Source organism: Lepisosteus platostomus, chromosome 5, assembly GCF_059453375.1.
Source record: "Lepisosteus platostomus isolate fLepPlt1 chromosome 5, fLepPlt1.hap1, whole genome shotgun sequence".
NCBI classification, from domain to species: domain Eukaryota; kingdom Metazoa; phylum Chordata; class Actinopteri; order Semionotiformes; family Lepisosteidae; genus Lepisosteus; species Lepisosteus platostomus.
In genome coordinates, this window is record NC_142615.1 from 4,622,523 (window position 1) to 4,647,058 (window position 24,536).

At 54.6% G+C, this 24,536-nt stretch overlaps 2 protein-coding genes and 1 long non-coding RNA gene across 7 annotated transcripts in view; 2 read left to right on the plus strand and 1 right to left on the minus strand.

Moving 5' to 3' along the window:
• LOC148662594 (uncharacterized) overlaps window positions 1-24,536 on the plus strand; it is a 197,095-nt gene that overhangs the window by 143,977 nt on the left and 28,582 nt on the right. The window lies entirely within an intron of this gene.
• The window catches only part of LOC148662595 (globoside alpha-1,3-N-acetylgalactosaminyltransferase 1-like), a 167,789-nt gene that overhangs the window by 134,079 nt on the left and 9,174 nt on the right, over window positions 1-24,536 (plus strand). The window lies entirely within an intron of this gene.
• The window catches only part of LOC148662603 (putative flap endonuclease 1 homolog), a 52,241-nt gene continuing 37,005 nt past the window's right edge, over window positions 9,301-24,536 (minus strand). Inside the window, exons 2-11 of one of the 5 annotated variants that reach the window (XM_088632268.1) lie at window positions 24,346-24,436; window positions 23,085-23,187; window positions 22,771-22,819; window positions 21,069-21,130; window positions 20,089-20,225; window positions 14,867-14,927; window positions 13,666-13,797; window positions 12,151-12,302; window positions 10,254-10,395; window positions 9,647-9,838 (exon numbers count right to left, since the gene is read on the minus strand). In XM_088632268.1, coding sequence (XP_088488394.1) covers window positions 9,785-9,838; window positions 10,254-10,395; window positions 12,151-12,302; window positions 13,666-13,797; window positions 14,867-14,927; window positions 20,089-20,225; window positions 21,069-21,130; window positions 22,771-22,819; window positions 23,085-23,187; window positions 24,346-24,436 — 983 coding nt within the window. In that variant the 3' untranslated portion in view covers window positions 9,647-9,784. Of the gene's footprint in view, window positions 9,839-10,253; window positions 10,396-12,146; window positions 12,303-13,665; window positions 13,798-14,866; window positions 14,928-20,088; window positions 20,226-21,068; window positions 21,131-22,770; window positions 22,820-23,084; window positions 23,188-24,345; window positions 24,437-24,536 lie in introns of all 5 variants that reach the window. The other 4 variants (XM_088632269.1, XM_088632266.1, XM_088632267.1 and 1 more) reach the window with 4 other exon arrangements.

Genomic DNA, 24,536 nt, shown 5'->3' on the forward strand with positions numbered 1-24,536 from the left:
CCATCCCAACTCCCAGCCATATCGGTCTTCCCACTGGCCGCCTCTGGTCAGCCTGGAAAATGTAGGAAAACACAGTCCAATGTCAATACCAACATCCTGGAAAACTAGGAAAAGGGATGGGAGGAAGCACCTAACTCCCAATTTATCTTCCCATCCATACCTGGCTCTTCACTGGCAGCCTCTGGACATCTTGGGAAAACATGGGACAAGAGAGTATCCCACTTCCATTCCAACTCCCCAGTACCAGTCTTCCTATAGTTCATCTCTGGACATCCTGGAGAATTAAGGAAAATAATTCAGCATGAAGAGTCCAACCTATGTCCGATCTCTCCATCCATACTTGTTGTGAACCGACGTGCCCACTGACCTCAGACCTGGACAGCTCCCGGGCTCGGTAACCCTCTCTGTAGAGTGTAGAGGAGAAGGGCAGCTCTCTGCAGATCGCAGTGGCCCTGAAAGCAAGGAAACAGCTCCTGTGTGCTCTGGATGTGGACAGAAGGGACACTGAAAGTCCCCCGGTTTGTGTCCTGTCCCCCCAGTGAAAGGGACTCCGATACGTCCCACACCTGACACATCCAGGTGACATTAGCGATGCTCTAACTCCAGGGAGGGTCTCCTCCCAGTGACGACCGCGGGAAGATCTGACAGCACACAGCCGCTGGGAAGACCTGCGCTGCGGTCATGGAGATCAGGAGGAAGACCCTGAAGCAGACAGAACCGTCAGAACCGAGGTACACAGCTCGAGATGAAGACCAGCATCACCTGCGAGGGAAATCCAGTGAAGGAGAGACTCACCTGTTCTGCACTTACCTGCCTGGCTGATGGGGGGGGGGGGTCCCCCGTCCCCTTGTCCTCTAACTGCACGTCTGGGCGCGCCCTCTCCAGCCTGGTACAGTGTTGCCCCACTTCACCCCTGGCTGCCTGATCCCGTTTCCTAACACAGGGGGCAGCTCCCACATTCCCAGTCCCTCCCCACCTGTCCCACAGCCTCCCTGACCTCTCCCTGCCTTTCTGGGGTTGAGTTCTTCCTGCAGGAGCTGCCTCTGGTGGGAATAAACATGCCTGAAGGCAGCCTGTGCTCCACCAAGTCCCGACTGCTCTGGTCCAGAGCTGCTGTTCTGGTGACCCGTCCTGGAAAGACAAGCGTGTTGTCCACAGGCTCTCTCTCCCCCTTCCTCACCTCGTTCAGGGGTTCTGACACCCCTGGGCTCCTCTTCATTGTTGTGGCACCACTGGGCTCCTCCTCATTCTGACACCTCTGGGCTCTTCCTGGTCAACCTGAGTCTTCGGGGGGTCCAGGCGCTGGGCTCCTCCCAGAGTTGAGGTCCAGGAGGAGTTTCTCCCCGTTGGCTTCTCCCAGATCTTCCAGACTCCTCAGGCCTGAGCCGGGCTGGGAGGAGGGAACCTTCCCTGAGATCCTGGAGTCCGATGTCCAGACGACACGACCGGAGAGATGGAGCCGATGGGGGAGGATGTGGGCGTCAGGGCTCCTGGTGTCCGACCGGGAGAGGGCTCCGATGTCGGGGTGTCTGTCCTCCCTCTTGACTTGACATTTTCCTCTTCAGGGTTCCACAAATAATTCTGTAGCCTGACACCCCCACTTTCTCTCAGCCAGCTGGTACCCCCAATTCCTACTGCTCTCCCCTGGCAGATACCCCAACACCTCCTGCTCTCATCAAGAATCATTAACTTAGTAATTAACAATTACAATAAACATCTAGTACACTGAATATCCAGTAAAAAAAGACTGTCAGGACAAAGATTGACTAGCAATTACAGCAGACTTGTACAGTAACCATTCAAGACAAACACTGGCTTAGTGTTGAACAATTATGGTGAACACCCAGTAGAGTCAAGTCAGTAATTATTCAGGAACAAAACTGACTAGTTGAGTGATTAAACATTACAGTGAAAATCTATAGTACAGTGCATTTCCAGTAAATTTTCAGGAAAGAGACTGCAGAAGTGATGAACCATTATAGTGAATACCCAGCACAGTGAATATGTAGTAAAGCAATTCAATGAACTGTAAGGGAGTACAATTCCACTGAATAAACCGCAAACATCACAAAATAACTCATCGAGGAAAAAAACAGTTTACCAACTAAATAGCACAGTTAATATCCAAGAGAAGGGCTCCATGTCATTTCTTTGCCTGGTTTGTACAGAATATTGAGTCAGGTGCACCAGCAGGAGTTTCTGACTCCACCTGCTCTCTGAGCTCCCCACTGTTGTCCTGTGAATCGCACACAGAGCTGCATCAGGGAGGAGTGAGAAGTACCTGCATGGGGACAACGCTGAGCTCTTCCTCCCAGTGTCTCACTGCACCACAGTCCCCAGTGTCTCACTGCACCACAGCCCCCAGTGTCTCACTGCACCACAGCCCCCGACAGCCCCTACAGTCCCCAGTGTCTCACTGCACCACAGCCCCTACAGAGTCCAGTGTCTCACTGCACCACAGTCCCTGACAGCCCCTACAGTCCCCAGTGTCTCACCACAGCCCCCAACAGCCTTCACATAGTCCAGTGTCTCACTGCATCACAGTCCTCAGTGTCTCACACAGGTGATTCAAACAGCTCACCTCACTGTCCCTCCTCTCTAATTACATTCCCTCTTCTGGGTTCGGCAGTCTTTTCAGGAGCCCACCTATTACCAAAAAACAGGGATTTATCTGTACAGTGATTAACAGACAGCACACTGAATACACCGTGCAGTGGTGATTACAGTGAGCACCCAGTGCAGTGATTATTAATACCTAGTACAGTGATTATTAATACCCAGTGCAGTGATTATTAATACCCAGTGCAGTGTTCATTACAGTGAATATCCAGTTGAATAACTATTAGTGAATACACAGAGCAGAGATTATTACAGTGAACACCCAGTATAGTGACTGTCATAGTGAATATGGAGTTCAGTTATTATACTGAATACCCAGTACAGCAATTGTCCCTCAATGAAAACAGTTCAGTAATTACTATATTGAATACCCAGTACAGTGATTATTATACTGAAAACTCAGTATGGTGATTATTCCAGTGAACACACAGTACAGTCACTGTCCCTCATAATGAAAACAGAGTAAGTGATTATTATATTCAATACCCAGGGTGGAGATTATACTGAATACTCAGTACAGTGGCAGAGTGGTGGCTCTGTTGCTCAGGATCTGCGCATGGGGCTGGAAGGGTTTGCCGCAGGTTCAAATCCCGCAGCCGGCAGAGGAATCCTACTCCGTTGGGCCCCTGAACAAGACCCTTCATCCCAACTGCTCCAGGTGGCGCTGTACAATGGCCGACCCTGCGCTCTGACCCCCAGCTTCTCTCTCCCTGTCCGTGTGTCTGTGTCTCATGGAGAAAAGCTGGGGTATGTGAAAAGCCGAATTCCTAATGCAAGAAATTGTATAGGGCTAATAAAGAAACATTATCATTATCACAGTGTCTGTCCATCACACAGAATAAGCAGCGCAGTGAACAGCCAGTAATCTCCTATTACAGTGAACACTGGGTCAGTCTGAGCTGTGCTGCCCCCTGCAGAAGACTTGTCCTGAGGTCCTCCATGGGGACGCCCTGTCCTCTCTGGGGTCCTGCAGCCCCGCAGTGCAGGATCCGTTACAAGCCAGCTCCTCGAACCCGGCTCTTCCTCCTGCTGTGAAGACGATGGCCTTGAGGTTCTCAATGGAGGCTCGTGCTCAACTCACACCAGGAAGCTGAGAAGCAGCCCCCCCCCCCAGTCCCAGCGTTCGAGTCCTGATCCAAGACTCACCTCCCACAGCGAACCCCGGAGTCCAGGCCAGGACTGGGAGCAGACTGGTCAGGGGTGAGATCCACTTCAGACCTCTGCCAGCTCTCTTTCTGAAGAGCTCCCTGAGAATCTGCTGGAAGGCCCTTCTGAGACACCCGTCCACAAACTTGAACACATGAGCCCACAGACACAGCCCCACCCAGATCCCCCACAGTCCTCACCAACCCCCCACCTGCAGGTGCACCCCCATCCATCACTAGAACCCCAACCTGCCCCGGTCACTTCACATTCGCCATTTCACACCGACGTCTCGCAAAATAACCAACATTCGTGCAAAACTCCACCTGATGTACAGAAAACACTGGTTCTGACTGAAGCAACATTATTAGCAAATACACCCTAATGGATTTTAAATGATCAGATCTCCCCCTGAAGTAAGAAGAAACAGCACATCTACAGTCGGGGTGTTGATTTAGAAGATCAGCCTGTAAAACAAACCTGACAGGACTCAGTTTCCAGGGAAAAGCTGTGGAGTGAAAATGACTCAAGACAGAGAAACAGAACTGAGAACAGTCCCTCTGTCTCAGCTACACTCTCTCTGACTCTCGCTCATGTTCATGTGTATCAGTGTTCATGTGTATATTAAAATCTGTTGTTGTTTTGAGAGGGCGTCATGTAGCTGCCTCTGTAGAAATGTTTTTCTTTTTAACAATGAAAGGATTTACAAATACCACAAAATAAAAATCTACTGCTTTCATCTTTCAGTTGTTTTTATAGAATGAACAATTTACATTATGCCAGCACAGATAACACAAACACGGTCTTTAAAAGAAATAATGAGACCTGTTTTATTGATTACTTTAAGAGCAGCTGTGTGTATCTTTTGCTATTTAATGCTGTAAACAAATATTTTCTATTAAAAAGTCATTGGGTATTTTTTGTGGGTCAGTATTATTATATCCAGAGTTGAAAATGTCATTTGACAACAAAAATACTTTCTTTATAGCATTTAATGAGCTTTGAACAGTAATCTTAAAGCACCGGTGTATCACATAAAAAATAAAAACTGAACCAAAAGATGGATTTGGTGTATAAAACTGACCCGAGCTGAAATATCAAAATCTGCACATTCCTATTAAGACTAACAATATCAAGAAGTACAGATACACACTGTTGGGTCTTTAACATTAAACAGCCCATAACAGACATATCCGACTACACGTGTGTATTTGCTTACAACGCTACAGTTTTCAGATCCCCAAACATTTTTAATCTACTGTCAAACAATCGCAAACGCCTCTAAACACGAACATTAAGTTTGTTTTCAAAGCAATTAAACTATTTTGTAATAAACAAGTTAACGGTGCATCGTTGACAAAGCCACTTCATCCAGAAACTGCACAACGGGAAAATAAGAAACGTTTTTACCCGCAAAAGCAAAACACAGCACCACAGACTATATATCCCAAAACACAAGACAGTCTAAGCTTTCCAGAACTGTGTTTTATAACCAGATACATCACCGTAAAGCAAACGAACCTCTTCTTCATATCAATATTTACCTCGCGTTTCAGCTTAAAATACGCCAAAGCATATCGCTTATTCATCAGCTTTCCAGCAAAATGCAATAGCGAAAGCAAATGTTCTTTTGCATAAAATTGCACAAAAACTTCCCCTTGCCTTGAGGGAAAAAAAAACACGTTTTTTCTTGCGGTAAAAGCAAAGCACCTGTTTGCTTTAACACACATCACAGCCAAAATGACGATTAAACCCCTCCCAGCAGTTCAAATAGCCCGGCTGTGGCAACAGCTCCTCTAATAGGTGAAAACTTCTGTCACTCAGCGACTTCTGGCCAATCAGAGACTGGTCTCCATAGCGTGCCCGCCCGCTCTGTTTTTCCAACCTGTTTCTCATTAAGAACTCAGCTCAGGCCACGGTCATCTGCACAAGCGCAATGCGTGTAGGCTCCAGGACAGAGATATTGAGGCAACACCAAAAACATTAACACACAACAGCAGCAGCAGCAGCAGCAGCAACAACGAGTTAAATAACACACATCTTTAAAAAAGAGAGCATCAGTCTGATCTAGAGTTCAGAACTTGAGTCACTTGGGAGAAAACACAGAAAAGTGCAAGGTAAAAATCGCTTCTTTTAAATGTAAAAAATTAAATAAGTCTCTGTAGGACCAGCAGTAGTGAGATACAACATCAAAATAATACATCAATTAGATGTGGAGTCACACGCTCCAGGTGTGACAGTGCTGTCAGACTCCCAGTGCGCAGCAGTCTGATCCACTCCAGGTGTGACAGTGCTGTCAGACTCCCAGTGCGCAGCAGTCTGATCCACTCCAGGTGTGACAGTGCTATCAGACTCCCAGTGCACAGCAGTCTGATCCACTCCAGGTGTGACAGTGCTGTCAGTAAGACTCCCAGTGCACAGCAGTCTGATCCACTCCAGGTGTGACAGTGCTGTCAGTCAGACTCCCAGTGCCCAGCAGTCTGATCCGCTCCAGGTGTGACAGTGCTGTCAGACTCCCAGTGCGCAGCAGTCTGATCCACTCCAGGTGTGACAGTGCTGTCAGACTCCCAGTGCGCAGCAGTCTGATCCACTCCAGGTGCGACAGTGCTGTCAGTAAGACTCCCAGTGCACAGCAGTCTGATCTGCTCCAGGTGTGACAGTGCTGTCAGACTCCCAGTACGCAGCAGTCTGATCCACTCCAGGTGTGACAGTGCTATCAGACTCCCAGTGCACAGCAGTCTGATCCACTCCAGGTGTGACAGTGCTGTCAGTAAGACTCCCAGTGCACAGCAGTCTGATCCACTCCAGGTGTGACAGTGCTGTCAGTCAGACTCCCAGTGCCCAGCAGTCTGATCCGCTCCAGGTGTGACAGTGCTGTCAGACTCCCAGTGCGCAGCAGTCTGATCCACTCCAGGTGTGACAGTGCTGTCAGACTCCCAGTGCGCAGCAGTCTGATCCACTCCAGGTGCGACAGTGCTGTCAGTAAGACTCCCAGTGCACAGCAGTCTGATCTGCTCCAGGTGTGACAGTGCTGTCAGACTCCCAGTGCACAGCAGTCTGATCCACTCCAGGTGTGACAGTGCTGTCAGACTCCCAGTGCGCAGCAGTCTGATCCGCTCCAGGTGTGACAGTGCTGTCAGTCAGACTCCCAGTGCCCAGCAGTCTGATCCGCTCCAGGTGTGACAGTGCTGTCAGACTCCCAGTGCGCAGCAGTCTGATCCACTCCAGGTGTGACAGTGCTGTCAGACTCCCAGTGCGCAGCAGTCTGATCCACTCCAGGTGCGACAGTGCTGTCAGTAAGACTCCCAGTGCACAGCAGTCTGATCTGCTCCAGGTGTGACAGTGCTGTCAGACTCCCAGTGCACAGCAGTCTGATCCACTCCAGGTGTGACAGTGCTGTCAGTCAGACTCCCAGTGCATAACACTCCTGGTTTTACAGCGTTATCAAAGACTCAATCCTATAAGAGCTTTACAGGCCTTCCGAATGCTTCACAGCCCTCTGTCTTATTCTGAGCCTTTCACACAGCCCTACAGTTAATCTCCCAATCCCAGCTCCGCCCACACCACAACCCTCATCCCACTACACTCGGAAACCCAGGATCTGCCTCGCCACCACACTGCCCTGCAGGACGATCTCCCTTACTTCCCTAGAGAGGGGTGTCGAATATCACGCCTGCCTTCCCTGGGGAATGATGAAGGACCGGTCCCCCTCGGACAGGAGCCGGGCGCCCTGTGCGTGCGGTTCTGCAGGCTGGACGGCTGTCAGGAGACGTGGAGAGACGCCACAGCGCCCCCCCGTCAGTCTCGTTTCCCCTGGACTCTTCCTCTGAATCGCGAGTCCGCAGGGCGCCGCTGTGCTCCGAGCAGCAGGACTGGGAAGTCCGGATGAGAGGACCACGCCCGCTCTCTGCACGGAGATCAAGACCACCGAGGGCTCAGGGAGACCGTGTCTGGCCCCCGAGGGGCCGTCGGCGAATGGCGAACGCACTCCAAGGCTCAGATCTTCCAGAGGAACAAATCTTCTCGACTCGCGACTGAGGAACAGCGGATCTCACTCTCTTTCCCAGAGAGACCGGCGGAGGGGTGGCTCTGTGGCTCAGGATCCGCGCCTGTGGCTGGAAGGGTTTGCCGGTTCAAATCCAGCAGCCGGCAGAGGAATCCTACTCCGTTGGGGCCCCCCTGAGCGAGGCCCTTCACCCCAGCTGCTTCAGGTGGCGCTGTACAATGGCCGACCCTGCGCTCTGACCCCCAGCTTCTCTCTCCCCCTGTCTGTGTGTCTCCTGGAGAGCCAGCTGGACTCTGCGACAAGACCGATTCCTCATGCGAGACATTATATAGGGGCTAATAAAGCAACATTATCATTGAACCGGCACTCAAAGCTTCCGAATTAAGAACGCCTTTCGAAGACAAAGCACGAAGAAGCCCGTTGTGTCTTTGATTCTTTTTATTGGGGAAAAAAAACAAAAACAACGTACAGCAAACTTTTACATCAACAAGTGTTCAAAGCAGCCGCTGCTAGCAAGCAATAAAAGTAAAACTACAGTCCAAGTCTACATTATCCTTAGAAAGGAGACTGTTCCAGTTATCCAGCGCTTGAAGTTACAACTTCACTGCGGAACCTTATATCTGATTTATTATTTTACAGTTGGGTTTCCTTCAATATTAATCAACTCTATTTGTCAAGTTTTATATTTCCTCTTAAAAGGTATGACTGCCTCGTCACGTCCCCGGTCAGTCAGGCGGTGATTAAATGTCACACAGTCTGGACTAATAAACCCCAGAGCCCGGAGGAGTCAATACAGTCAATACTCTTCCTCCTCAGGGAGCGACTTCCTGGTCGGAGGTCAGAGGAAACAAAAGATACAGTTTTTCTGTGTGAGGATGAGGAGGGTGATGAATAATCATAATAACTGATTACCTTACAGGTCATGGGGGAATCCCACTACCGCCACCAATGTGTAGCCCCCACCTGGATGATGCGACGGCAGCCATAGTGCACCAGAACGCTCCCCACACAGCAGCTCTCAGTGGGGAGGAGAGCAGAGGGATGAAGCCAGTTCAGAGAGGGGGGTTATTAGGAGGCCATGATGGGTAAGGGCCAATGGGAAATTTGGCCAGGACGCCGGGGTTACACCCCTACTCTTTAGTAGATGAAGGCGTTGGTGATGATGATGATGATGACTGCTGCTCCAGTTCTCTCAGACTTGGTCTTCATCACCTTCCTGACTCCCTCATCCCCCCTCCTGCTCCTCTCGCTGACCAGGTCTGTGTGATTCCCTCTGCTGAGTCCCAGGGGGGGCACCTGACCTTTATTGCCCCAAGCCCCAGGGGTCACTAGACCTTTATTGCCCCATGCTCCAGGAGTCATAGGATCTTTAGTGGCCTGTGCCCTAGGGGTTATTTGACCTCCAGTGTCTCACCCCAGTGTCAGCTACAGCTTTCAGCTACAACTGATCTTCAATTTTAAATCGATCTTTTCAGATTTTCTCTTCAGCTCCTCCTGAGCAGCGAAAGAACTCATCCCCTTTTACACCTGGCTTGTCAAAGGGCGTTTTAATCTCAAAATAAACCTTTTAAGCCTTTTTCAGTAGAAAACAAACAGAAACCCCCAGTCGGCCAAGCGTTTCGAATATATGGGCTCAGTCTCAACTACAGAGCTGGACACCTTCTCCGTGTCCCCGATTTTCTCAGCCCTAGATTCCTCACATTCCTACTTTATTTGTGTGGAATCAAGAGAGGAAAGGTCCCGTCAAAAGGAGAGAGAGAGAGAAACACTGCGGAGGAGGCACACCAGCAGTTCCGCGTCCGACCACTAGGTGGCAGCACAAGTCCCCCCCCCCCTCCCTGTCCCTGTCCAGCAGTACCCGACGCCGAAAGGTGCAATCCAGGAGGCCGCCGACGGCAGTGCATCCGCGGGTCCCAGGTCCAGCACACCGGCCACGGCCCACAGCCGGGACCACGAGAGGTCGGCGCTGCCGTGCTGGGACCGCGGACCTGGCGCCGCTTAAACCCACTTCCTGCGTCACTGGGCCCTGGGCTTCTTACAGCTGCCCTCTGCTTCCTCTGCGTCGGGAGCCTGCCGGGGGGGAACAAAGAAGACGCAGATATTGGCCGCCAGCGCAGACGTGACCAATCAAGTCCTGTGCTGCGAGCCCGAGGGTCTGCCACAGAGTTGGTTGGACACCAGCACGGTGAGCCCCACCTCCCTCCTTCTTACAGAGACAGTAAACCCTGCCCCGTTTTGTTAAAACCTCTTAAGCCCCCTTCAGCAAGCTAATGATGTCGTAACGTGCGACGCTTCAGGAATCCCGGGTTCGAGGCTACGGCAAGAGTGCAGCGACTGTCTGGGCCCCATAGGGGGCGTCACCCCCCCCCCCCCTAATCAGTGGGGCTCAAGAGATTCAGCGGCCACGCCGGGCTGCACTCCCAGGGGATCTGTGCGTCTGGGCCGCCAGAGGAAGAGGAAGAGGAAGACGTCAGCCGTGCCTCACCTGTCGCCGGCGGGTCACCCTGAAGAACTGGGTCAGCGACGTCTGCCGGCCCGCCGGCCCGCCCCCCACCTCCTCCCGCTCCGTCTCGCGTTCCAGCAGGCCGGCGCGAAACCTCTCCAGCCGCCTCCGCACCCTCTCCTCCCTGTCGGCGACACGCGCGGGTGGGTTGGCGGCTGGGCCAGATGGCAAATCCTGTCTGGACTACATTACCCAGAATACACCACGGGGGGGGGGGGGGACCCGCCATCCTCTACCACCTGACCAATTGGTGGAAGGCGATTGGCCGAGTGATGTTAAAAACTAGGAAACAGGCTTCCCCAGGACTTCTGCGGCCGAAGGAAGAGAGCAGAGCATCTGTTGCAGGAGCTTACTGAAAAGGCGTTTAGAATCCAAGACGAGCTCAGGTTAGCTTTTGAACCCATCAACTGCGGGATACCAGTTACCCCGATGCACCCCCAGTTTCTCCGCCTGTCTGGTGTCACAGAGCTCCAGCTGTGCTCTGAGTGAGCACCGTTACAGCAAGAGCCACTCCAAAGGCTCAGTTATGACTTCTCCTCTTGCCTTTCACCTCTTGTGGCTGAGCCAAGATGGCAGTTCTGAACTACATTACCCAGAATACAGTGGGAGGGGTGACCTGCCATCCTTTGTCATCTGACCAATTGGAGGAAGAGAACTGCCTGGGACCCGCCTTTTCGGGGGGACCACCTCATGTTGAAGTTTAGCTACAGAACTCGGAGAGAGTGGTCTGCTTCTGCTTTCCACACGCTGTGAGCCGAGGAGAACAGCAGTTTTGGAGGCAGCAGCTCAGCCCGGATGACCTCTGCCTGCCTACCGTTGACCTGGTGAGATGTCAGTAAACCCCACCTTATGCTAACAGCCCTCGCTGACCGTCTCTTAAACTTCAAGAGACTTGACCCGATGAATAAACTGTCTGTCCATTCGTTTTCCAAATTCCAGCTTGTGGAGGGGAGCTGGAGTCTATCCCAGCAAGCACCGCGGCGAAAAGGCAGGGTACACCCCGGGCAGGACACCAGTCTATCGCAGGGCAGGCAGTCGCATACACACCTTCACAGCTGGTCCAATTCCCCCCGAGGCCAAGTAACCTACCAGCGTGTCTTTGGATTGTGGGGGGGGAGAACCTACACAAACCCGAGGAGAACATGCAAACGCAACACAGACAGGACCTCGGGGCCGGAACTGAACCCACCTCTGCGCCACTGTGCTGCCCCCCCATGATGCATTTGAATTGGCTTCATCACTCTGTTCTCCTCCCCACTGAGAGCTGCTGTGTGGGGAGCATTCTGGCGCACTATGGCTGCCGTCGCATCATCCAGGTGGGGGCTGCACATTGGTGGCGGTAGTGGGATTCCCCGTTACCTGTAAAGTGCTTTGGGTGGAGTGTCCAGAACAGCGCTATATAAGTGTAAGGTTTATTACTTATATCTTACAAATCGATGGCCGTCCAGTTAGCTGAAGAACATCCGAAAAGCTGATGACACCCATACACAATTCAGCCCATCAAAACTAACCCTAACCTTGGCGTCCTGGCCAAATTTGCCCCTTGGCCTTTACCCATCATGGCCTCCTAATAACCCCCCTCTCTGAACTGGCTTCATCCCTCTGCTCTCCTCCCCACTGAGAGCTGCTGTGTGCTGAGAGTACTGGCACATTATGGCTGCTGTCCCATCATCCAAATGTGGGGCTACACATTGGTGGTAGCAGTGGGATTCCTCATTACCTCTAAAGCGCTTTGAGTGGAGTGTCCAGAAAAGTGCTACATAAGTGTAAGAAATTATTATGATAAGTCTTCCTAAAACAGTATACTACAGGACGGGACGGGGCTCCCCTGTCGTTTCTGAAAAGAACATTTAAGCTACACGCAAGGAGACAGACCCACTTCATGTGTCTCTCGCGGCACAGAAAGGTCACCAGCCCCTCCTCGTCCGGCTCCGTCCAGCTCAGGGCCTGACCGCCCCCGTCGCACCCCGCCGTCTCCAGGAAGAGGCTGCGGGCTTCCTGGTATTTCCAGCACAGCGGGATGGGGTGTACCTGAGGGGGGGAGAGGGGAAACGCGGGTCACATGCACACCGAATTCACCAATAATAATTATAATAATTGCTTACACTTCTATAGCGCTTTTCTGGACACTCCACTCAAAGCGCTGTACAGGTCATGGGAAATCCCACTACCGCTACCAATGTGCAGCCCCCACCTGGATGATGCGACGGCAGCCATAGTGCGCCAGAACGCTCCCCACACAGCAGCTCTCAGTGGAGAGGAGAGCAGAGGGATGAAGCCAGTTCAGAGAGGGGGGATTATTGGGAGGCCATGATTGGTAAGGGCCAATGGGAAATTTGGCCAGGACGCCGGGGTTATACCCCTACTCTTTTTTGAGAGACGCCCTGGGATTGTTAATGAGCACAGAGAGTCAGGACCTCGGTTTTACGTCTCATCCGAAGGACGGCGCCTGTTTACAGTCCAGTGTCCCCCGTCACTATACTGGGGCATTAGGACCCACACAGACCGCAGGGTGAGAGCGCCCCCTGCTGGCCCCACTCACACCTCTCCCAGCAGCAACCTTAGTTTTTCCCAGGAGGTTTCCCCTCCAGGTAATGACCAGGCTCACACCTGCTGGGCTCCAGTGGGGCTGCCAGCTGGGAGTTGCAGCTGGGAAACGGCTGCTGGCGCCAATAGGCACTGGGACACCAACAGGAAATGATGGGGGTGGAGGGAAGATTAGCACAAAGGCAGATGGGTATCGGACTGGATGTCGCTCCTTGGGTCACTTGGTAACCAAGCAACCAAGTGGTCCAAAAGACCACTTCTTGTTTGTTACCTTCTTGATGTTCAACACATATGGCCAAGTGAAGTGGACCCAATTCCTTAACCTAAGGCACCTCAGAAACGTTCAAGATCCCACCTCCCTTGCCTGACAGCTACAACACCTACTGGATGCCAGCAGATGCTGCTTCAATGTCTTCCACCCCTCAGCCATTTCTCCCAGTGCTAACTGGGCAGGACTGTACCAATGTCGCCAAGCGTTTAATATAAACACACAGGACCTTTCTTTTTCCTTGTTTCTTTACCCAAACACCTTTCTATCTTCTCTTCCACCCCTTTAATGGCTTAGCTGTCTTTTAAAGTCACTTCACAACACATGCCTCGTCTTAATTTCCTGCAGTTTCCCTCACGGGATTAATAAAGTATCTATCCATCTTAACTTAACCAGGTGGATGCTGCACACAGAAAAGCGCTATATAAGTGTAAGCAATTATTATTATTATTATTATTATGACAACTGTCTGGCTCACTAGTAGCCATTTTGGCTCATCATAGCTCACGGGTTTGAGCCAAGATGGCTTCCTCCTACGGAAGCCTGCCGGGGACAATCAGATCCTGCCCTGCTTCGTACCTCCCTGTTGATGTGAAGGACGACGTTCTCGATGGTCTTGTGCTTCCGGATCAAGTCCAGGGCTTTGCGTGGGCCCAGGCCTCGGATCTTCTCGCAGAAGTCGCAGCCCAGGAGGATGCACAGGTCCACGAACTGGAGGAGACAGCGAGCGGCAGATAAGGTGCTCGGTCGGACGCTCTGAGCTGAGGAGGCACGGCACTTCACACCAAGGGTGGCGGGGGTGGGGAACAAGCTGCGCGGTCCCTGCTGTTGAAGCCGATACCCTGGCTTCTCTCCAGACACAGCTGGGTGAGCTCCTCCAGTCAGGACAGGAGGCTCTTCTGTACAAAGAGGGGGGTGGGGGTGGGGAACAAGCTGCCCAGCCCTGTGGTTGAAGCCGATACCCTGGCTCCTCTCCAGACACAGCTGGGTGAGATCCTTGTAATCAATGAATTACTAACTACTACAGTCTAAGGTGCCAAATGGCCTCTTCCACTAATAATAATAATAATAATAATAATTGCTTACACCTATATAACTCTTTTCTGGACACTCCACTCAAAGTGCTTTACAGGTCATGGGGGATCCCACTACCCCCACCAGTGTGCAGCCCCACCTGGATGATGCTCCAGTCCGCTCAGCACACAGCAGCTCTCAGTGGGGAGGAGAGCAGAGGGATGGAGCCAGTTCAGAGAGGGGGGGTGATTAGGAGGCCATGATGGGTAAAGGCCAGGGGGGGAATGAGGCCAGGACACTGGGGTTACACCCCTACTCTTTTCCAGAGACACCCCGGGATTGTTAATGAGCCCGCAGAGTCAGGACCTCGGTTTGACGTCTCCTCCGAAGGACGGCGCCTGTTTACAGTCCAGTGTCCCCCGTCACTATACTGGGGCATCAGGACCCACCCGGACCGCAGGGTGAGAGCGCCCCCTGCTGGCCCCACTAACACCTCTTCCAGCAGCAACCTTAGTTTTTCCCAGGAGGTCTCCCCTCCAGGTACTGGCCAGGCTCACACCTACTGAGCTCCAGTGGGGGGGGCTGCAGGGTGATATAGCTGCCGGCTAATGAGAATGAGAAGACTTGGATTCAAAGCACGTACAGTCCAGCTGACTGGTTAGAAAAGGGTTCCTGCTTTCCGGACAGACCTGGAATTCGTTTCTTCCTGTTTCAACAGAAGCCGAAACGAAATTATAAGGCAGGAGAAACTTCCTTCTGTGCTCACCTGCTCCTGAGTCAGTCCCAGGATTTCCAGCACCTTGGGGAGGGAATACTCCACCACTTCACTGAGAGACAGAGAGAGGGAGGAATCAGGCAGGAAACACAACTGCGCTGGCCGAGTGATCGTTCTGCACCAGTAACACCACCTGGGAGACGCACAGTGATCGTTCTGTACCAGCAGCCCCCCCTGGGAGACACACAGTGATCGTTCTGCACCAGTAACACCACCTGGGAGACGCACAGTGATCGTTCTGTACCAGCAGCCCACCCTGGGAGACGCACAGTGATCGTTCTGCACCAGTAACCCACCCTGGGAGACGCACAGTGATCGTTCTGCACCAGTAACCCCACCTGAGAGACGCACAGAGATCGATCTCCACCAGTAACCCCACCTGGGAGACGCACAGAGATCATTCTGCACCAGCAGCCCCACCTGGGAGACGCACAGAGATCATTCTGCACCAGCAGCCCCACCTGGGAGACGCGCAGAGATCATTCTGCACCAGTAACCCCACCTGGGAGACGCACAGTGATTGTTCTGCACCAGTAATCCCACCTGGGAGACGCACAGTGATTGTTCTGCACCAGTAATCCCACCTGGGAGACGCACAGAGATCGTCCTGCACCAGTAACCCCACCTGGGAGACGCACAGTGATCGTCCTGCACCAGCAGCCCCACCTGGGAGACGCACAGAGATCATTCTGCACCAGCGGCCCTACCTGGGAGACGCACAGTGATCATTCTCCACCAGTAACCCCACCTGGGAGATGCACAGTGATCGTCCTGCACCAGCAGCCCTACCTGGGAGACGCACAGTGTTCATTCTGCGCCAGTAACCCCACCTGGGAGACGCACAGAGATCGTTCTGTGCCAGTGGCCCCACCTGGGAGACGCACAGCGATCACTCTGCACCAGTAACCCACCCTGGGAGACGCACAGTGATCATTCTGTACCAACAGCCCCAACTGGGAGACGCACAGTGATCATTCTGTACCAACAGCCCCAACTGGGAGACGCACAGTGATCGTCCTGCACCAGTAACCCCACCTGGGAGACGCACTGTGATCGTCCTGCTCCAGCAGCCCCACCTGGGAGACGCACAGTGATTATTGTGCACCAGTAACCCCACCTGGGAGATGCACAGCGATCGTTCTGCACCAGCAGCCCCACCTGGGAGACGCACAGAGATCATTCTGCACCAGCGGCCCTACCTGGGAGACGCACAGTGATCATTCTCCACCAGTAACCCCACCTGGGAGACGCACAGAGATCGTTCTGTGCCAGTGGCCCCACCTGGGAGACGCACAGTGATCATTCTGTACCAACAGCCCCAACTGGGAGACACACAGTGATCGTCCTGCACCAGCAGCCCTACCTGGGAGACGCACAGAGATCGTCCTGCACCAGCAGCCCCACCTGGAAGACGCACAGAGATCATTCTGCACCAGCGGCCCTACCTGGGAGACGCACAGTGATCATTCTCCACCAGTAACCCCACCTGGGAGACGCACAGAGATCGTTCTGTGCCAGTGGCCCCACCTGGGAGACGCACAGTGATCATTCTGTACCAACAGCCCCAACTGGGAGACGCACAGTGATCATTCTGTACCAACAGCCCCAACTGGGAGACGCACAGTGATCGTCCTGCACCAGCAGCCCTACCTGGGAGACGCACAGTGATCGTTCTGCACCAGTAACCCCACCTGGGAGACGCACAGTGTTCATTCTGCGCCAGTAACCCCACCTGGGAGACGCACAGAGATCGTTCTGCACCAGTAACCCCACCTGGGAGACGCACAGTGATTGTTCTGCACCAGTAACCCCACGTGGGAGACGCAAAGTGATTGTTCTGCACCAGTAACCCCACCAAGGAGACACACAGTGATCATCCTGCACCAGTAACCCCACCTGGGAGACGCACAGTGATTGTTCTGCACCAGTAACCCCCCCTGGGAGACGCACAGTGATCATCCTGCACCAGTAACCCCACCTGGGAGACGCACAGTGATCTTCCTGCACCAGTAACCCCACCTGGGAGACGCACAGAGATCATTCTGCACCAGCGGCCCTACCTGGGAGACGCACAGTGATCATTCTCCACCAGTAACCCCACCTGGGAGACGCACAGAGATCATTCTGCACCAGCGGCCCTACCTGGGAGACGCACAGTGATCATTCTCCACCAGTAACCCCACCTGGGAGACGCACAGTGATCATCCTGCACCAGTAACCCCACCTGGGAGACGCACAGTGATCTTCCTGCACCAGCAGCCCCACCTGGGAGACGCACAGAGATCATTCTGCACCAGCGGCCCTACCTGGGAGACGCACAGTGATCATTCTCCACCAGTAACCCCACCTGGGAGATGCACAGTGATCGTCCTGCACCAGCAGCCCTACCTGGGAGACGCACAGTGTTCATTCTGCGCCAGTAACCCCACCTGGGAGACGCACAGAGATCGTTCTGTGCCAGTGGCCCCACCTGGGAGACGCACAGTGATCATTCTGTACCAACAGCCCCAACTGGGAGACGCACAGTGATCATTCTGTACCAACAGCCCCAACTGGGAGACGCACAGTGATCGTCCTGCACCAGTAACCCCACCTGGGAGACGCACTGTGATCGTCCTGCTCCAGCAGCCCCACCTGGGAGACGCACAGTGATTATTGTGCACCAGTAACCCCACCTGGGAGATGCACAGCGATCGTTCTGCACCAGCAGCCCCACCTGGGAGACGCACAGAGATCATTCTGCACCAGCGGCCCTACCTGGGAGACGCACAGTGATCATTCTCCACCAGTAACCCCACCTGGGAGACGCACAGAGATCGTTCTGTGCCAGTGGCCCCACCTGGGAGACGCACAGTGATCATTCTGTACCAACAGCCCCAACTGGGAGACACACAGTGATCGTCCTGCACCAGCAGCCCTACCTGGGAGACGCACAGAGATCGTCCTGCACCAGCAGCCCCACCTGGAAGACGCACAGAGATCATTCTGCACCAGCGGCCCTACCTGGGAGACGCACAGTGATCATTCTCCACCAGTAACCCCACCTGGGAGACGCACAGAGATCGTTCTGTGCCAGTGGCCCCACCTGGGAGACGCACAGTGATCATTCTGTACCAACAGCCCCAACTGGGAGACGCACAGTGATCATTCTGTACCAACAGCCCCAACTGGGAGACGCACAGTGATCGTCCTGCACCAGCAGCCCTACCTGGGAGACGCACAGTGATCGTTCTGCACCAGTAACCCCACCTGGGAGACGCACAGTGTTCATTCTGCGCCAGTAACCCCACCTGGGAGACGCACAGAGATCGTTCTGCACCAGTAACCCCACCTGGGAGACGCACAGTGATTGTTCTGCACCAGTAACCCCACGTGGGAGACGCAAAGTGATTGTTCTGCACCAGTAACCCCACCAAGGAGACACACAGTGATCATCCTACACCAGTAACCCCACCTGGGAGACGCACAGTGATTGTTCTGGACCAGTAACCCCACCTGGGAGACGCAAAGTGATTGTTCTGCACCAGTAACCCCACCAGGGAGACACACAGTGATCATCCTGCACCAGTAACCCCACCTGGGAGACGCACAGTGATCTTCCTGCACCAGTAACCCCACCTGGGAGACGCACAGAGATCATTCTGCACCAGCGGCCCTACCTGGGAGACGCACAGTGATCATTCTCCACCAGTAACCCCACCTGGGAGACGCACAGAGATCGTTCTGCGCCAGTAACCCCACCTGGGAGACGCACAGTGTTCATTCTGCACCAGTAACCCCACCTGGGAGACGCACAGTGTTCATTCTGCACCAGTAACCCCACCTGGGAGACACACAGTGTTCATTCTGCACCAGTAACCCCACCTGGGAGACGCACAGAGATCATTCTGCGCCAGTAACCCCACCTGGGAGACGCATAGTGTTCATTCTGCACCAGTAACCCCACCTGGGAGACGCACAGTGATCGTTCTGTACCAGCAGCCCACCCTGGAAGACGCACAGTGATCGTTCTGCACCAGTAACCCCACCTGGGAGACGCACAGTGATTGTTCTGCACCAGTAATCCCACCTGGGAGACGCACAGAGATCGTCCTGCACCAGCAGCCCCACCTGGGAGACGCACAGAGATCATTCTGCACCAGCAGCCCTACCTGGGAGACGCACAGTGATCGTTCTGCACCAGTAACCCCACCTGGGAGACGCATAGTGTTCATTCTGCACCAGTAACCCCACCTGGGAGACGCACAGTGATTGCTCTGCACCAGTAATCCCACCTGGGAGACGCACAGAGATCGTCCTGCACCAGCAGCCCCACCTGGGAGACGCACAGAGATCATTCTGCACCAGCAGCCCTACCTGGGAGACGCACAGTGATCGTTCTGCACCAGTAACCCCACCTGGGAGACGCACAGTGTTCATTCTGCGCCAGTAACCCCACCTGGGAGACGCACAGAGATCATTCTGCACCAGTAACCCCACCTGGGAGACGCACAGTGATTGTTCTGGACCAGTAACCCCACCTGGGAGACGCAAAGTGATTGTTCTGCACCAGTAACCCCACCAGGGAGACACACAGTGATCATCCTGCACCAGTAACCCCACCTGGGAGACGCACAGTGATCTTCCTGCACCAGTAACCCCACCTGGGAGACGCACAGAGATCATTCTGCACCAGCGGCCCTACCTGGGAGACGCACAGTGATCATTCTGCACCAGTAACCCCACCTGGGAGACGCACAGTGATCGTTCTGTACCAGCAGCCCACCCTGGAAGACGCACAGTGATCGTTCTGCACCAGTAACCCCACCTGGGAGATGCACAGCGATCACTCTGCACCAGTAATCCCACCTGGGAGACGCATAGTGTTCATTCTGCACCAGTAACCCCACCTGGGAGACGCACAGAGATCGTTCTGCACCAGTAACCCCACCTGGGAGATGCACAGCGATCACTCTGCACCAGTAATCCCACCTGGGAGACGCATAGTGTTCATTCTGCACCAGTAACCCCACCTGGGAGACGCACAGAGATCATTCTGCGCCAGTAACCCCACCTGGGAGACGCACAGTGATCGTTCTGCGCCAGTAACCCCACCTGGGAGACGCACAGTGATCGTTCTGCACCAGTAATCCCACCTGGGAGACGCACAGTGATCATTCTACCCCCCCCCCCACCAAGGTTGAGGTGACCTCTGCCAGCTCTGCTCCTCTCACCCTGACTTGCTGGCGTTCAGCTGGCGGACCAGCAGGGAGCCCCCGAAGGCGAGGGTGTCCATGTCCTCTGAGGCCACGGCGTGTACGAGGCCACCCTTCGCCAGCTGGGCGCACAGAGCCTCGCCCTCGCCCGGCGCCTGGAGAGAGGGAGACGAGCACGCAGACCGGGACTGAGGAACCAAGGCAGAACTAAAGGGCAGGACAGGAGGCTCTTCTGTACACAGAGGGTGGTGGGGGTGGGGAACAAGCTGCCCAGCCGTGTGGTTGAAGCCGATACCCTGGCTTCTCTCAGGACACAGCTGGGTGAGCTCCTCCAGTCAGGACAGGAGGCTCTACTGTACACAGAGAGGGGTGGGGGTGGGGAACAAGCTGCCCAGCCGTGTGGTTGAAGCCGATACCCTGGCTTCTCTCCAGACACAGCGAGGTGAGCTCCTCCAGTCAGGACAGGAGGCTCTACTGTACACAGAGGGAGGTGTGGGTGGGGAACAAGCTGCCCGGCCGTGTGGTTGAAGCCGATACCCTGGCTTCTCTCCAGACACAGCTGGGTGAGCTCCTCCAGTCAGGACAGGAGGCTCTTCTGTACACCGAGGGTGGCGGGGGTGGGGAACAAGCCGCCCCGCCCTGTGGTTTAAGCTGATGCCCTGGCTTCTCCCTCAGTAACAGCCAAGTGAGATCCTCCATTCAGGACAGGAGGCTCTTCTGTACACAGAGGGTGGCAGGGGTGGGGAACAGGCTGCCCAGCCGTGTGGTTGAAGCCGATGCCCCGGCTTCTCCCTTAGTAACAGCCAAGTGAGATCCCTGGACCATTTAGCACCCCTCTACAGAAGAGATCCTCCCAGTCCCGTTCGTATGAGAGGGAAGCCGGAAGAGGCAGGAGGAGGGAGAAAGGGCTTCAAGCATCCAGACAAGACGGCGACAGACGAGGCAGCACAGGAGATGGCAACCGGATGAGGAGGAGGAGGAGGAGGAGGGAGGCTCACCTGCAGGTAGGGCACGCCCAGCAGCCTCAAGAGGCGCTGACAGTCCTCAGTCTGGCTGGAGGCTGGGCGGGGAGAAGGAGGTCAGAGATAAGTTTCCAACGACGGCGTCACGAGATCTGACAGATCCCCCAGAGTTTCCGCGCCCTTCCCGCTCACTAGTGCAGAGATAACAGGCAGCATTTGTGTCTGGGAGTCGAGAGCAGTATTCCTATGGGATTAAGCGCAGGTTTACAGCGTCATAGGGCCGCTCCGTCTCCCTTGTTCCGGATCCCAGGACATGTCTCTCTATATCTCAATACCTCAGTCTATTCTGTGACGTAAATAATAATAACTGCTTACACTTATATAGCGCTTTTCTGGACACTCCACTCCAAGCGCTTGACAGGTCAGGGGGAATCCCACTCCCGCCACCAGTGTGCAGCCCCCACCCTGGATGATGCGACGGCAGCCATAGTGCGCCAGAACGCTCCCCACACACCAGCTCTCAGTGGGGAGGAGAGCAGAGGGATGGAGCCAGTTCAGAGAGGGGGATTATTAGGAGGCCATGATTGGTAAGGGCCAAAGGGAAATTTGGCCAGGACGCCAGGGTTACACCCCTACTCTTTTCGAGAGACAGCCTGGGATTGTTAATGAGCACAGGGAGTCAGGACCTCGGTTTGACGTCTCATCCGAAGGATGGCGCCTGTTTACAGTCCAGTGTCCCCCGTCACTATACTGGGGCATCAGGACCCACACAGACCGCAGGGTGAGAGCGCCCCCTGCTGGCCCCACTAACACCTCTCCCAGCAGCAACCTTAGTTTTTCCCAGGAGTCTCCCCTCCAGGTACTGACCAGGCTCACACCTGCTGAGCTCCAGTGGGGGGGGCTGCCAGTTGTGAGTTGCAGGGTGAGATGGCTGCTGGCCATCATAACTGGAGGTTTCACAAGTTAGGGAGTCCATTCTACTCTCGCTGTGGTTTGAAATGCTGATTCTTTCTAAACCTCCCGAAATATCAAAAATAGCGTCGCAGTTCCCCTTTCGGGTTAATTTCAGAAAAGCGTTCTAGACCACAGCGAACACATTCTTCGCTACCGGTGATGTTCACAAGCTTCTGTTTAGACGTTCTTTAAGACTGTAGCTCGTTCTGTTCCTATAGCATTCTATACCTTTAGCACTAAGGAAGTTAACTGGCGCGAGTGTGTGTGTGTGTGTGTGTGTGTGTGTGTGTGTGTGTGTGTTTTAAATTGTTCGTTTCCAAATAAAACTGAAGTTTCTGTATTTAACAGGGAATGTTAAGTTCAATCAGCAGCACCAGGATCCCGGGTTCGAGTTCAGACCTGGGGGGGGCTCGATGTGTGTGGAGTTTGCATGTTCTCCCTGAGTTTGTGTGAGTGTGTGTCTCCTGTGATGGACTGGTGTCCTGTCCAGGGTGTGTGAGTGTGTGTGTGTGTCCTGTGATGGACTGGTGTCCTGTCCAGGGTGTGTGAGTGTGTGTGTGTGTGTCCTGTGATGGACTGCTGTCCTGTCCAGGGTGTGTGAGTGTGTGAGTGTGTGTGTGTGTGCCCTGCGATGGCACCCCATTGCATGCTGGGATAGGCTCCGGCTCCCCCCGTGACCCTGAATCGGATGAGAAAATGGACGGATGGACATTGGATGGATGCCGGGACGGATGCCGCGCGTCTCAAATCGGTGTCGGTCATTCAGAGCGATCTGGTCCCCCACCTCTCTCTGTGCCGAGAATCCGGCCTTCGGCCTCGGCTCGCCTCTCCAGCTGGGGAAGCAAACAGAAGCTTTTTACCTGCCGGTACCGCCAAGGCCTACCTCCTCCACTTGCGTAGGAAAGAGCTTCTTTACACAAAGAGTGGTGGGGGGCTGGAGAACAAGCCACCTACCCATACAGCTACCGCCTTCCACACGGGCTGAATCTTTCGTTCACCAGCCATCTCAAACCTTTCCACTTTACATGAAGAGAGGCGGGGGCGTGGAACGAGCGCCCCGGAGATGGGGGGGGGGCTTTTTCCCGGCGACCGACTCACCGCGCCCCGCTTCTGCGCCGGCGGGCGCCCCTCGAAGACGAAGACGGGCTTGAGGCCGCGCTCCAGGAAGTGCAGCGTGCGGTAGAACAGGCCCATGACGGAGCTGCGGAGAGAGGGGGGTTGTGGGTGATCATCTCCGCAGGAGCAGATCAACACTTCACGCGACACCAGACACGCAACATGGAGGATCACGGCGGCCGCACAGCGCTGGGGCCCAGGGTTCAGCTTCTGTGTGGTGCTGTCTGTGTGGAGTTTGCATGGTCTCACCAGGTCCTCCGAAAGTTTCCGTTTCTGCTGAAACCGAGCCTCTTTCGTCTGAAGGGAACTGCCAGTACTGACAGCCTGAATATCTGACCGACATAAGTAGCAGCAAAAAGAAAACAGATCCTGACGAAGTACAGGCTCAGTGCCCACAGCCTGGACAGAGAAACTGGACACAGGCAGACCTGGCTGTCCAGAGAGGACAGGCTCAGTGCCCACAGCCTGGACATAGAAACTGGACACAGGCAGACCTGGCTGTCCAGAGAGGACAGGCTCAGTGGCCACAGCCTGGACAGAGAAACTGGACACAGGCAGACCTGGCTGCCCGGAGAGGACAGGCTCAGTGCCCACAGCCTGGACATAGAAACTGGACACAGGCAGACCTGGCTGTCCAGAGAGGACAGGCTCAGTGCCCACAGCCTGGACAGAGAGACTGGACACAGGCAGAGCTGGCTGCCCGGAGAGGACAGGCTCAGTGCCCACAGCCTGGACACAGACACTGGACACAGGCAGACCTGGCTGCCCGGAGAGGACAGGCTCAGTGCCCACAGCCTGGACATAGAAACTGGACGACACAGGCAGACCTGGCTGTCCTGAGAGGACAGGCTCAGTGCCCACAGCCTGGACAGAGAAACTGGACACAGGCAGACCTGGCTGCCCAGAGAGGACAGGCTCAGTGCCCACAGCCTGGACATAGAAACTGGGCGACACAGGCAGACCTGGCTGCCCAGAGAGGACAGGCTCAGTGCCCACAGCCTGGACACAGACACTGGACACAGGCAGACCTGGCTGTCCGGAGAGGACAGGCTCAGTGCCCACAGCCTGGACATAGAAACTGGACACAGGCAGACCTGGCTGCCCAGAGAGGACATGCTCAGTGCCCACAGCCTTGACATAGAAACTGGACACAGGCAGACCTGGCTGTCCAGAGAGGACAGGCTCAGGGACCACAGAAACTGGACACAGGAGACGAGCCGAGGGCAGCTGGACCGGGCCTCACCTCAGGTAGGCGCCGTCTCGGTTCCGGAGGCGGGGCAGGGCGGCGCGGAACTGGCACAGCGTGATCGAGGTGTCCATGGCAACGGCCTTCCCTGGGGGGAGGAAGAGGAGGAGGAGGAGACGGGAGACTGCGGTCACAGCGAGAGACTGGCACAGCCTGCTGCTCAGCTACAGGGGCACTGGGGGCACTGG